The sequence below is a fragment of the Oncorhynchus keta genome, chromosome 8 (assembly GCF_023373465.1).
Source record: "Oncorhynchus keta strain PuntledgeMale-10-30-2019 chromosome 8, Oket_V2, whole genome shotgun sequence".
Lineage (NCBI taxonomy): Eukaryota > Metazoa > Chordata > Actinopteri > Salmoniformes > Salmonidae > Oncorhynchus > Oncorhynchus keta.
The window spans coordinates 18,360,220-18,374,749 of record NC_068428.1 but is presented as its reverse complement, the minus strand read 5'-3'; the positions used below and the strand labels follow the sequence as shown (position 1 = coordinate 18,374,749).

Genomic DNA, 14,530 nt, shown 5'->3' with positions numbered 1-14,530 from the left:
TGGAAAGCTATGGCAGTTTTCAGAAAGCAAAGCCCCTTTTCCCTGTAACTTCAGGCATTATTCCTGTGCTCTGTCTCTGTGGACTAGTGTTTCTCAATGGATTATGTTTCATGTTTGCTGTGCTGGTCCACAGAGAGATTAAGGATGAGTCTAATAGATAGGCAGGCTAGAATTGTTTTGACCTTTTTGTGTGTGTGTGTGTGTGTGTGTGTGTGTGTTTGTGTGTGTGTGTGTGTGTGTGTGTGTGTGTGTGTGTGTGGGGGGGCTTGCTTACCACTGCCACACCCTGTTGCACACAACAAGCTTCTGTCACAAGGGGATTGATTTATGGATTATGTAAAATGAAGTCGTCAACCCTGTTACAATCATCCCTGTTACATTATTTGGCACATATAGTAGTAGACACTTACTATAGGCACAGCCATTTTTTAAATTTAGCCTCTTGAGATGGAAAAGCATTATGAAGTTCAATGTGGGCTCTTTATGGCAGGATGTTCAAATGAGGTGAAATCAAGTTGGTGGAACGACCCTTTAATATCCTTCAATAACACCAGCTTCCTTCAATCTCTTCAATTAATTCATGCTTCTAGAAAAAAAATCTTATTTTAAGGAAAAGTCCTAGTTTCTGTAAAACCAACAATGGTATTCAAGTATACAGGGTCACTTATGATGAGGAAGATATGGCATTTCTATGGTACTTGGAGAGTCTTAGGGCAGGTGGTGTAATGCATCGTAGATTACAGTCAAGATCATATTTGAATGTCATAGTTACTCATTTCTCTGGTAGTTCTGTGTTAATGTAAAACAAGATACACACATCATAACCAGGACAAGAATCAATGATTTACTACTAATGGGCTCCCTCTCTCCTTCAGTTACTTATCCATACTGAAGGATTTTCCCTATCTCGTACTTTGTAGGGATCCACCACAGAGATCTCTGCTACAGCCTCCACTGTCTCTTCTCCTATGTGGCTAGAGTTGCTTTTTGGCCCAGGCTGCCTCACTATACCCAATGTTCCCACCCAGATAGTCCCTCCAAAAGAGGCGTGTCTACATTACAGGCGATGAAACGGAACACCAGATCTGGAGACTGTCCTGTGGGGTTTATAGGCTTGTGTGTGTGTGTGTGTGTGTGTGTGTGTGTGTGTGTGTGTGTGTGTGTGTGTGTGTGTGGGTGTGAGGAGATGGGTGTTCTTTGACCGCACCCTGCTATGTGCCCGCCCACTTGCCCGGCCACAATCTAGGTCAGAGCTTCTTGAATGTGACCACCTCAGTCGGGCACTATTACTGCCTTGGCACTAGTGTTGTTGTAAAGAGCATGGTGAATTGCAAATGGCTTGAAGTCAGGATAATGAGGACAGCTCTCTATCTATCTTTCTCTCTTCTCTCTCTCTCCCTCTTTCTCTCTCTCTCTCTCTCTGGTTAATATGCCAGAAATAAATGGGATTATGTTGTACGCTGCCATTTCCTCCATCAAGACTGTATCTTGTGTTTAGTTTGCTGGAGGCTTCTCTCTCTCGCGCTCGCACGCACGCACTTTCACTCTCGATCTCGCTCTCGCTCTCTCTCTCCCCCTGAGAGTAGCTGTTGACCACCCACAAGGTCATATGCATTGTGCCCCGTTTAAGTGGGCCAGAGGAGATTTTCTGAGATTCTCAAAGCCTGGTGTTGAGAGGTGTGTGTTTGAGGTAAACTGTTGCTGTGACGCTACGCTACGGCTTATGCCTCTGAGATAACGCTCTCTTGAAACAAGTGTAAGAAAACAGATAGCTTTGAATAGATGTAGGCTTTAGCGCAAGATTGGAGAGGAGAGGAGACGAGAAGAGAAGAGAAGAGAAGAGGAGAAGAGAAGAGAAGAGAAGAGAAGAGAAGAAAATAAAATAAAAGAGAAGAGAAGAGGAGAGGAGAGGAGAGATAGAAGAGGAGAGGAGAGTAGAGGAGAAATAGGAGAGGAGCAGAGAGAAGAGGAGAGATAGGAGAGGAGCAGAGAGGAGAGGAGCAGAGAGGAGAGGAGAGATTGGAGAGAGGAGAGGAGCGGAGAGGAGCAGAGAGGAGAGGAGAGAGAGGAGAGGAGCGGAGAGGAGAGATAGGAGAGGAGCAGAGAGGAGAGGAGAGAGAGGAGAGATAGGAGAGATAGGAGAGGAGAGATAGGAGAGGAGCAGAAGCACTTGACTCTTTGCCACAGGAACAACACAGAACTGCCAGGTACATCTCAACCGATCTGCGTTTTTCTGCGGCAAACAAATGTGGTGACAGGTGTTGCAGTCAGCTGCTCCGCGTCCGTACTGCCCACAGTTTGAATAACTCACTGAAGGGGAGTACTGTATTGGGGAACAGGCCCTTCAGGCACAGATATACATACAGATAGGGGCATCAGATGTCCATGTATCACCCTGACCCCTGACCACCCCATCACACTCCTGTTTCTCTCACCCTTATGTGAACTTTCAGAAGGCTTCAATAACAGAGGCTGTATACATACAGAGAGGACAAACAGCCGTGCTAAAATATGAATGATTCCAGCACCATCTGCATGCTAATCTGAATAATGTCTCCAAAGACCCACTTCGTCCACCCAGGCTTTGAAAAGAAAACATCTACAGAAATTCTCTGTTTTCCTGGCTCTAAAAGGATGAAAGAATCCCACAGAGAGACCAGTGTTTGTCATTAGGGCACTCAATGTGCAGCTTTTTATGAAGCAACAGGAAAACTGTTGAATTCAATGGCTAATTTGATTTGAGCCAAGTTTAAAATAAATGTGAAATTATCATTTGTGTTTGTTTGCTGGTCTTTCCTGTGCTTATCTGTCTGGCACACAGCTCCCTTGATGTTTCTCTGTGAATCTCAGCACACACAGAGCAGACTGCTGAGGAGAAAGCACATCAAACTCATGGCGAAGTGACTCAAAACAGTAGTGTTGACGACAGCAGAAAATAACAACAGCGGTGACCTTATCGTCACCCCAGCGCCTGTCTTTCAGCACAAGTCAGACTTGTTATCTTATCTTTGCACTGGAAAAATTGAATTAATCATCATGAGCTGAAGAGAGAGACAGAGAGAGAGAGAGTGAGAGAGAGAGAGCAAGAGAGACACAGAGAGAGAGACAGAGAGAGAGAGAGAGAGAGAGAGAGTGAGAGAGAGTGAGAGAGAGCAAGAGAGCAAGAGAGAGAGGGTGTTGATTGTTGGTGTCTTTTGAACAGAAGTGTACAGAATTACAGTCTGTGTTCTCCACATTGGTCACAGATGGGTTAGCATCTTCTGTCTCAGAGTAAACACACACACACACACGCCCCTCTCTTCAGCCATGTAGCAGGACTTTGTGGAGGCTGGCATGTTTTTGGTAGTGCTGCACCATGCCACTGCTGGATACCGATTACGGTTTTGCCTGCTACTTACTAAAACATACGGTGTACAACTCGTAGCACATACTATTTAGAACGCACTGTTTAGTTAAAACATTAGCAGTGAGCAACTGAAATCAGCATACTAGGCTCGTCCATACTGAGAATGCATCATTTCATTTCCCACCATTCGTTCATTTTGGTTACATGACCTTTTCTGATTATCAGCTGTTGTTGTCAAAAACATGTGTGTCTGGAAGTGGACCGTCTTCCTCAGTAGTGTGCAGTGAATCCTACGAGACGAAAAGCCTAAATGACTAGGACATCCTGGCATTTAAAGCAAACTCAATTCTCGAAAATGTCTTACACTATGAAACATTCTATTTTCGGAATAGCCAAAAGGCCTACTATATAGAACGCAAGGAGGGGTATTCGGACAAGGCCATAGTCTTCTGCACAAAGAGCTAAGGAATAACAGCGCCTTTGTTTTTTAAATGCCCACTTTTCAATAAATTATGAAAGAACTCATGGATAGTAATTCTTAAATGTTAGTCATTGATGATTGTTATGAGGGAAAGTCCAGTGTGCCAATTATCTTTATTATTCCTCAGTGTTTCGTATGTCGTATCTAATTGGGTAGTGTGTTTGTGTGTGTCCCATCTGCTGTTAGTCCTATATCCTCTCTTCTAAGACAATTGTTCCTGCCCCAGCCATGGCCAGCCAGCTTAGCCTGAGATTTGTTTTTTACACTTATTTAACCAGGCATGTCAGTTAAGGCCAATTGTGCGCCACCTTATGGGGACTCCCAATCACAGCCGGATGTGATACAGCCTGGATTCAAACCAGGGACTGTAGTGACACCTCTTGCACTGAGATGCAGTGCCTTAGACCACTGCGCCACGCGGGAGCCAGCACATCGTCTGGTCAGAGGTAGCTGTGTTTTGGGATACTGTTTTAATAATGAGCTCCTCGCTGCTCATCTATCATTTATAGAGCTGCGCCTCCTCAGGTTTCTGTCCTAGCATGGCTGTCTTTATTGTTTTCACAGTGCTGTCCTTCCTCACACAACAGCATGCTTTTGTCTAGTTACCCTTAGCAACACTGTCCTCAACACTGTCCATTTTGAATGGTTTACTGGAAGTGCAGAACACTGTCTGCCTATCCTTGGCTTTGCTATGTGTCTTTGACTCTGGAATTCCAGTCAGAGACAGGTAAGATGTTGTTATCCAGTATGTGAAGGTATCAAAAGAAGCACAAAGTCAGTGATTGTAAGGCTGTAGCTTTCTAGCCGACAATAACTGTAAGGAGTTGTTTTATGTCGAGTTGAACTGTTGGCTGATGGTCTGCTGAAATGTTCTCTGTCCGTCTGTCCGTCCGTCCGTCCGTCTGTCTGTCTTTCTGTCTCTCTCTCAATTCAATTCAAGGGGCTTTACTCTCTCTCTGTTTCTCTCTCTGTTTCTCTCTCTGATTCTCTCTCTGTTTCTCTCTCTCTGTTTCTCTCTCTCTGTTTCTCTCTCTCTCTCTGTTTCTCTCTCTCTTTCTCTCTCTCTGTTTCTCTCTCTCTGTTTCTCTCTCTCTGTTTCTTTCTCTCTGTCTCTCTCTCTCTCTCTCTCTCTCTCTCTCTCTCTCTCTCTCTCTCTCTCTCTCTCTCTCTCTCTCTCTCTCTCTCTCTCTCTCTCTCTCTCTCAGGTGCACCACGCTACATTATGACCCAGATCTGCCCTCCACCTCCATTGTCATCACCTTCCACAACGAGGCCCGCTCTACTCTGCTACGCACCATCAGGAGGTAAGAGACCCCTGAGCCTGCCCTGTTTACTGACTCTGGACTAGGTCACAGTCAGTTTGCTCTCAGACCATTGCCTTACTCACATGGACTCCCCACTTAAGCCAGACACCCAAGTGCCAAATCCCTCTATTGACTTCGCAGCCTGACCCTTGACCTTTCCCATAGCTGCCTCACTTCTGCCTCACCTCCTCCTCACCTCTCCCTGTCCGTGGGTGTCAGCAGCTTGCCTCAGCAGCTTGCCTCGGCAGCTTTCCTCAGCAGCTTGCCTCAGCAGCTTGCCTCAGCAGCTTGCCTCAGCAGCTTTCCTCAGCAGCTTGCCTCAGCAGCTTTCCTCAGCAGCTTGCCTCAGCAGCTTGCCTCAGCACAATACAGCCCAGCATCAGGCCTCCCTTGTCAACCTTTCCTGATGCCGGTTCAGCTCTCTGTGTGATCGCTTAATGATCACGCAGAGAGTCCTGACCACCGCTCCACTCAGGAGAAACTGTCCAGTTTATGCGCCTGCCCCAAACCATTTTCATTTTCTCTGCCGTTTCAACCAATTAAAAGACAATACTTCCCAGTAGGTTACAGCCTGCCCGTCCCTGTGGTTTTTGGACGGCTTGTCCGTTTGCAACTTTATCACAATTACACACTTCTCCTGCAAAAAAAAAGGTTTGTAATTGCGGCCGTTGCTTCACTGCAGGCTCAGAGGCTCAGGATATAATGGTGCCTAGCTTCAGGCTCCATCCCAAACAATATCAACAGAGAAGCAGCAAATAGCAGTTTACTTTTCTAATAATGAATTCATCTAGAAAACCTACACGTCTCTCTCTTTTTCTCTCTCTCTCTCGCTCTCTCTCTCTCTCTCTCTCTCTCTCTCTCTCTCTCTCTCTCTCTCTCTCTCTCTCTCTCTCTCCCTCTCTCTCTCTCAATTCAATTAAATTAAATTTGATTTATTGGCATGACGTAACAATGTACATATTGCCAAAGCTTACTGTAGATATTTACAATAATAAAATAATAAGAATCAAAACAGTAAAAACAATAATCAAGGGGCAAAACAACCATACATTGAACAATAAGCATACAGTAGAGGATATGTGCAGGTTTATTGGTCTGTCAGACACTGTCCCTCATCTATTGGCAAGCAGCATTATAGCGCGCTGCCAACCCACAGCTCTCTGTGTCCTCCCCCAACAGGATGGGTAGCCTACTCCCATCAGAGAGGTCTTTAAAACCTTGAATATAGGTTTCAAATTTGAGTAAATTACACTCTATAATTGTTTTATGTTTTTGACATTTTGTCAGGAAATGCAGCTCTGTCTCAGGTTCTGCTGTTGTGCAGTGGTTGCACAGCCTTTCCTCTACAGGGAGCCAGGTTTTCTGTTTCTAAGGTTTTGATCAGTAACCATGGTGAAATATTTAGCCACGGTGTACTGTCGATATAGGGCCAGATAGCACTGCATTTTGCTTTGTGCTTGTGCTTGTGTTTCCCAATAAGCAATGTAGTTTTGTTTTGACTGTGTTGTAAATTTGGTTTATTCTGATTGATTGGATGTTCTGGTCCTGAGGCTTCAGTGTGTTAGTAGAACAGGTTTGTGAACTCAGCCCCAGGACCAGCTGGATGAGGGACTGAGGCTTCAGTGTGTTAGTAGAACAGGTTTGTGAATTGCAGGGCTGGATGGGGAATGATAGGAGAGAGGGTTCACTGTGTTTTAGAACAGGTTTTTCAAAACTTAATCAGCCCCAGGACCAGCTCTGAGGCTTCAGTTGTTTTAGGTTTTTCAGCCCCAGGACCAGCTGGATTAGCTTCAGTGTTTTGGATATTGGCTTAAGGTTTTCTGCCCCAGTATGCATTGTTTGTGAAGTCAGCCTCAGGACCAGCTGGATGAGGGGAGAATCTTGATTGCTCTTTTAGTTTTTATTATTAGTGGATATTGGGTTTGTGTTTTTCTGGACATGTAGGAGAATCTTACAGAACTCTGCATGCAGGGTTTCAATGGGGTGTTTGTTCCATTTGATGAAATCTTGTTTTGCAAGTGGACCCCACACCTCGCGGCCATAAAGTGCAATTGGTTCAATGACACATTCAATTAGTTTTAGCCAAATTTGAATAGGTATTTCAATTTGAACTTGTTTTTTTAATGGCGTAGAATGCCCTGCGTGCTTTCTCTCTCAGTTCGTTCACTGCCTCATTAAGGTGTCCACTTGAGCTTATTTTTAAACCTAAGTAATTGTAGTGTGTGCAGTACTCTATATATTTTGTACCAATTGCGAACTTTGTTCTAATTCCCTGAGATCTGGATCTTCTCTGGAAATGATTTAGTCTTTTTGGGGTTTACTGCCAGGGCCCAGGTCTGGCAGTACTGCTCTAGCAGGTTCAGGCTCTGCTGTAGGCCATGTGCTGTGGGTGACAGCAGGCATAGGTCATCTGCGAAGAGCTGGCATTTAACCTCTGAATTGCGGGGACTAACACCAAGGGCTAAGGATTTTTCTAGAATAGTGGCCAATTTGTTGATGTTTCTCTCTCTCTCTCTCTCTCTCTCTCTCTCTCTCTCTCTCTCTCTCTCTCTCTCTCTCTCTCTCTCTCTCTCTCTCTCTCTCTCTCTCTCTCTCTCTCTCTCTTTCTCTTTCTCTTTCTGTGCCTACCTCATTGCATACATCTTTGTCCAGGGTAGTGTACTGTATACAGCACTCTGAGCCACATAGCCCAATAGTTAAATACCTCCTGAGGTGGCACAGTACCAGTACCCTCCCTTTGGCCCTCAGGGGCCTCAGCCTCAGTGGGTGGGGTTTAATTAGCACAGTGCTCCATGTCTGTCGGCATGTTTGTGTAATCATGACGGCCTCCATTCTCCCTGCATGTAATTACACGACCTCCGCCTCACTCAGCCCTCCACCACACGCTGCGGCTGCTGCCGCCGGTGATGTAGCTAATAAGAAAAACAACAACAACCCTCATCTCCTGATATTTCTCTGCATTAATCAAGTTGTCTGGGGTCCATGGGCTGGTTAGACCCAGATAGACCCCCTGACGCACAGCCCACCAGAATCCTCAGCCGGTCTGTCTGTTAGCCCATCTCTCTCTCTCTCTCTCTCTCTCTCTCTCTCTCTCTCTCTCTCTCTCTCTCTCTCTCTCTCTCTCTCTCTCTCTCTCTCTTTCTTTCCCTCTCTCTCTCGTTCTCTGACGCCAGAACCAAACATTGATACAGAGCGAAGTTGAAAAGCAGGCCATGGGCCTCTTTGATTTGTGTTAGTGCTGACAGAGGCTATTACGAGAGTCCAGCCCTCAGAGGTGGAGAGGGGGGAGGGACAGGCTGGAAACCCTCTTCAGACCCTGCTCTCCCAAGACAGTGCTGGGACCGATAGATCAGGAGAAGAGAGGGGAAGGGGAGGAGAATAATATGGAAGTGAGAAGAGGGGAGGGTAAGGGATGAGAGGTAGAGATAATGAATACACAGAGGAGATGAGAGTGGAAAGTAGAGGAAAATAAATGAGAGGAAAGGGGGGGAATAGTGAAGTCAGGAGAGGTGAGGAGAGGTGAGGTGAGGAGAGGAGGAGCAGGAAGGATAGGCCTGTGTTTTCATATCCCCAGCAGGTAGAGCAAACTAAAGAACAGGGAAATAGTCATTGACCCCATACTACACCGGGATGCTATATTCTACTGATGTTTGACGAGACGCTCTCTGTGCCAGACAGCCATAGAGGAGAAGGAGGTGGTGGAAACTTGTCTTAATGGGTTGTGAGTAGTGTGATTAACACAGAGCGGTGCCGCACACTGGCGCCTTCAGGACACACTCATGACGATCAGTACTAAACAAATGAGAAAATACCCACTGGGGGGGAAAACTGGTTGAATCAACGTTGTTTCCATGTAATTTCCCCCAAAAAACATTCCATGTGATGACGTTGAATCGACGTGGAAAATGTCTTGGATTTGCAAAAAGTCATCAACGTAAAGGAATTTTCTCAAAACTAAATGTTGAAATGACGTCTGTGCCCGGTGGGTAATGTAGACTATATTATTTTCCAAATGTCACCTATTCCTGCATGTGCCACAATGGATTTTATTGATGCTGTGTTTACTCATAATGTATTCCTCCTACTCAGGCATTTTGGAATGCATCAGGAGAAACAGAAATGAATTTGGCAGTCAAAGGGCTTCTCTCCTGTGTTTGGGTGGTGAGTGTGGACGTAAAGTGCTGAGCCACCCCATAAACACAGTAGGAATCAATATAATGACATTCTAAGTCCGCAATGTACAGGAAACACATTTCTACCGCTCTGCCAACCCAGTCCTTTTGATTGTCGGTAGTAATTCCACATGGTTTGTGTTAGCTTCATTTTGAAAGGACATATTACCTAACCTGGCTTTGGAATGATGCCAATTCATCCGTTTTTGTTATTGAAAATGGTTAATTGCCTAATATTTGTAGGTTTCCAGCTCTGTCTCCCCCAAAACAATATTCACAAATATGTCTGTCAAGTGGTCTTTCTCTCTTTCTCCCCTTACCCATCTGTCTATTGCCTCCTTTGAATTCCATGCTGTCACATACCAGCCCTTTCAGACTAAATCCTTTTCATTTAGTGGGTTTGATGTTCTTGGAAGTTCATCAGTGAGCTTGATGCCAAATTCTGAGGACGGCTCAGCCCAGTTTTGCGACTTTAACTCCCACGTCTATTTGACTCATTCAACTCTCTGCCTGTTTTTCAGAACTCCTCTCCACATTTACCCACCCTGACTCACCCACTATATTAGGTATTTTACATGGTTGACCTCATCTTTACTAGATGCTGTTATTCCATAACCTACATTGCACTCCCTTTAGTCTTCATATGAAACCACTACCTTGTACATCCTTTTCCCTCTGATGCGCTCTCATCCAACACTTCCTGATTAGGCTGCACACTGCCCCTATTTCTCGGATGGCATATCAGGCGCCGTCCCAACCTTCGCTCTCTCTCCCCCGCTACTCTCTCCTCTTCCATCCTATCTTCTCTTCCCTCTGCTCAAACTTTCTCCAACCTATCTCCTGATTCTGCCTCCTCAACCCTCCTCTCCTCCCTTACTGCATCCTTTGACTCCCTATGTCCCTATCCTCCAGGCCGGAGGTCCTCCTTTAGGTGGGAGGAGGCTCGACGACTCATTATAGAGCTCACAGAACAGGGCTCCGGGCAGCCGAGGGAAATGGAGGAAAATGTGCCTCAGCACTGCGGACCTGGCATCCTTTCACTCCCTCCCTCTACATTTTCCTCCTCAGGGAGCTGCTAAAGCCACTTTCTACCATTCTAAATTCCAAGCATCTGCCTCTAAAAGAGGAAGCTCTTTGCCACCTTCTCCTCCCTCCTGAATCCTCCCCCCTCCCTCCTCCCTCTCTGCAGATGACTTATGTCAACCATTTTGAAAAGAAGGTCGATGAAATCCGATCCTCGTTTGCTAAGTCAAACGACACCGCTGGTTCTGCTCACACTGCCCTACCCTATGCTCCCCTGACCTCTTTCTCTGAACCCTCTCTCCAGATGAAATCTCGCAGTCTTGTGACGGCCGGCCGCCCAACAACCTGCCCGCTTGACCCTATCCCCTGATTCTCTAGATCTCCAGACCATTTCCGGAGACCTTCTCCCTTACCTCACCTCGCTCATCAACTCATCCCTGACCGCTGGCTAATCCCTCCCGTCTTCAAGAGAGCGAGAGTTGCACCCTTCTGAAAAAGTTACACTGATCCCTCCGATGTCTGGTACAACTACAGACCAGTATCCCTTCTCTCTTTTCTCTCCAAAACTCTTGAGCGTGATGACTACAGTGGCCAGCTCTACCGCTATCTCTCTCAGAATGACCTTCTTGATCCAAATCAGTCAGGTTTCAAGACTAGTCATTCAACTGAGACTGCTCTTCTCTGTATCACGGAGGCGCTCCGCACTGCTAAAGCTAACTCTCTCCTCTGCTCTCATCCTTCTAGACCTATCGGCTGCCTTGATACTGTGAACCATCAGATCCTCCTCTCCACCCTCTCCGAGTTGGGCATCTCCGGGCGCGATGCCCACGTGATTGCGTCCTACCTGACAGGTCGATCCTACCAGGTGGCGTGGCGAGAATCTGTCTCCTCACCACGCGCTCTCACCACTGGTGTCCCCCAGGGCTCTGTTCTAGGCCCTCTGGTTATTCTCGCTATACACCAAGTCACTTGGCTCTGTCATAACCTCACATGGTCTCTCCTATCATTGCTATGCAGACGACAGTGACAATTAATCTTCTCCTTTCCCCTTCTGATGACCAGGTGGCGAATCGCATCTCTGCATGTCTGGCAGACATATCAGTGTGGATGACGGATCACCACCTCAAGCTGAACCTCAGCAAGACGGAGCTCCTCTTCCTCCTGTAGATGACTACAGGGGAAGGACTGAGTAGTTCCATGATCTCGCCATCACGGTTGACAACTCCATTGTGTCCTCCTCCCAGAGCGCTAAGAACCTTGGCGTGATCCTGGACAACACCCTGACGTTCTCAACTAACATCAAGGCGGTGTCCCGTTCCTGTAGGTTCATGCTCTACAACATCCGCAGATGCTGTACGACCCTGCCTCACACAGGAAGCGGCGCAGGTCCTAATGACCAGGCACTTGTCATCTCCCGTCTTGATTACTGCAACTCGTACTGTTGGCTGGGCTCCCTGCCTGTGCCATTAAACCCCTACAACTCATCCAGAACGCCGCAGATGTCTGGTGTTCAACCTTCCCAAGTTCTCTCAGATCATCCTGCTCCTCCGTATATGACTCCAGTGGTTCCAGTGAGAAGATCTCGCATCCGCTACAAGACCATGGTGCTCGCCTACGGAGCTGTGAGGGGAAGTAGCACCTCAGTACCTCCAGGCTCTGTCAGGCCCTACACCCAAACAAGGGCACTGCGTTCATCCACCCTGGCCTGTAGCCTCCCTACCACTGAGGAAGTACAGTTCCCGCTCAGCCCAGTCAAAACTGTAGATGACTACAGTGAGTTATGGTGGAACAAACTCCCTCACGATGCCAGGACAGCGGAGTCAATCACCACCTTCCGGAGACACCTGAAACCCCACCTCTTCAAGGAATACCTAGGATAGGGTAAGTAAGGGTAAGTAATCCTTCTCATCCCCCTTCTGTCCCCCAACAAGATTTAGATGCAAGTGGCTGTTCCACTGGATGTCATAAGGTGTATGCACCAATTTGTAGTGAGTCGCTCTGGATAAGAGCGTCTGCTAAATGACTTAAATGTAAATGTAAATGTCTGTCAATCTTTCATCTAGCAGTCATCCGACAATCAATAATAGATTGGACGTACGGTATTGTCTACATCCAGCGCAGACTAAATGTTTTCTCAGTGGGTTTGATGTTCTTGGAACAGTCAGTGTCGTAGCCAAATTCTACAGTATCGGTCTGAGCCCAGTTTTGGAACTCCCACATGAGACTCTCAACTCAATTGTGTTTTCTCAGAACTTCTCGCCACATTTACCACTGACTCACACACTATATTAGGTATTTTACATGGTTCGAGAGAACTTTCACTTATATGTTATTCATGCCCAATACATTGCATTTTAGTCTTCATATGAAACCGACTGATTGTCATAAAAAGAGGGGAAAATACAGTCTAGAATAAAGTCTACAGCAGACATTAGTGATGCTGCTGTTCTAGATATAGCCCACAGGGCTATAGTCATCCGCTTCCCCTGATTAGGCTGCATTTAGAAGCTGAATCAGGGCTCTGTCTTACTGTAAAGCTTTTCCCGTTGCCACCAGGAACGGATTTCTGTCAGGGGGCATTAATAAAGGCATGAGGATCAGGCGCCAGTGGAGGGTGGATGGAGCGGGATAGAGAGGGAGAGAAGAGGAGGGGGAGAGGAGGAGGGGAATGGAGTGATGAATGGGTCCAGCATGCACAGCGATAGAAGAACAGACCTCCAAGCCTGACAGCCCTCTAATTATTCACCAAGACAGGAGAGGAGGAGAGAGAGAGAGATAGGGAGAGAGAGATAGAGAGAGAGAGAGCGAAAGAGAGAGAGAGAGAGAGAGAGAGGCCGGGAAGACAGTGAGAGAAAGGAAGGGAAAGAGAGAGATGCCCTCACACCATGCTACAAATCACACAGCAAATCCACCTTGAGTCCTGTGAGCATCACTGTGTTGTCCCCTTCCATAATTTCACCGCTATCACCGGAGCACGCCTGACCAGTAATGGGACAGGGATGGTTATGCTGATTGGCTGTCTGGGTAGACATGCTCTGCTCTCCACTGGTGTGTGTAATCTCTCCAGGAAGTTGGCCAGGCTGAGAGGAGAGGAGAGGAGAGAGGTTTAGCTTTAGGTGGGAGGAGTGGTGTAGATCAGGGTATAGAGAGTGAGAGAGATAATTTGTGGGTGTGGTAGGTAGAGGGAATGAGGGCCTGCGAGGGAGGAGAAGAGGGTAGATGTGCCTTGATTCAGACTGGGATAAAAGGTGAAGTAATTTGAGGGAGGTGGTGCAGCTCTCTCTCCATCTCTTCTCGCTCCATGACCTGCTGTTCAGCCATGTGCCCCAGGAGAGGAGAGATAATGTTAGAGGGGGATTCCAATGTGGTTCTTATAAAGTGAGAGTTTAATATGAAAGGATGGTGTTAGGAGGAAAAAGAGCTACAGCCAGAAAGAGTGTTCCTGTATTTTCCCATACACTTAATAGAAAACCATCCAAATTGAATTTTGGGGGCTGACGTTATGAATTTTTAATTTTTTAATCTTCAGAACTAATGAAATAGTGTTGGTTTATTAAAGCCGTAATTCCATTCTCAGTTTTTCCCATAATGTGGGTACTTGCAGCTCTGTAACGATTGTCATCTTTAAGAAATGCAATAGTTTCTACTAACTCTACTGTTTCTCCCCTTTCCTTTTGCAGTGTGCTGAACCGGACGCCTGTCCACCTGATTCACGAGATCATCCTGGTAGATGACTACAGTGAGGATGGTGAGTAGAGTAGAGTAGATCATACTGATGCTGTAGGTGACTACAGTGAGAATGGTGAGTAGAGTAGAGAAGATCCTCCTGATTCTGTAGATGACTACAGTGAGGATGGTGAATAGAGTAGATCATCCTGATTCTGTAGATGACTACAGTGAGTTATGATGAGTAGAGTAGAGAAGATCATCCTGGTACTGTAGATGACTACAGTGAGGATGGTGAGTAGAGTAGAGTAGAGTAGATCACCCTGGTGCTGTAGATGACTACAGTGAGTTATGGTGAGTACAGTAGAGAAGATGATCCTGGTACTGTAGATGACAACAGTGAGTTATGGTGAGTAGAGTAGATCATCCTTGTGCTGTAGATGACTACAGTGAGTTATGGTGAGTAGAGTAGATCATCCTGGTACTGTAGGTGACTACAGTGAGTTATGGTGAGTAGAGTCGCTCATCCTTGTACTGT

The 14,530-nt window shown here is 46.4% G+C and overlaps 1 protein-coding gene across 2 annotated transcripts in view; it reads left to right on the top strand.

Moving 5' to 3' along the window:
- The window catches only part of LOC118386926 (polypeptide N-acetylgalactosaminyltransferase 14-like), a 130,644-nt gene that overhangs the window by 60,653 nt on the left and 55,461 nt on the right, over nt 1–14,530 (top strand). The window contains exons 3-4 of one of the 2 annotated variants that reach the window (XM_052523656.1): nt 5,033–5,131; nt 14,007–14,074. In XM_052523656.1, coding sequence (XP_052379616.1) covers nt 5,033–5,131; nt 14,007–14,074 — 167 coding nt within the window. The remainder of the gene's footprint in view (nt 1–5,032; nt 5,132–14,006; nt 14,075–14,530) is intronic. The other variant, XM_035774933.2, reaches the window with a different exon arrangement.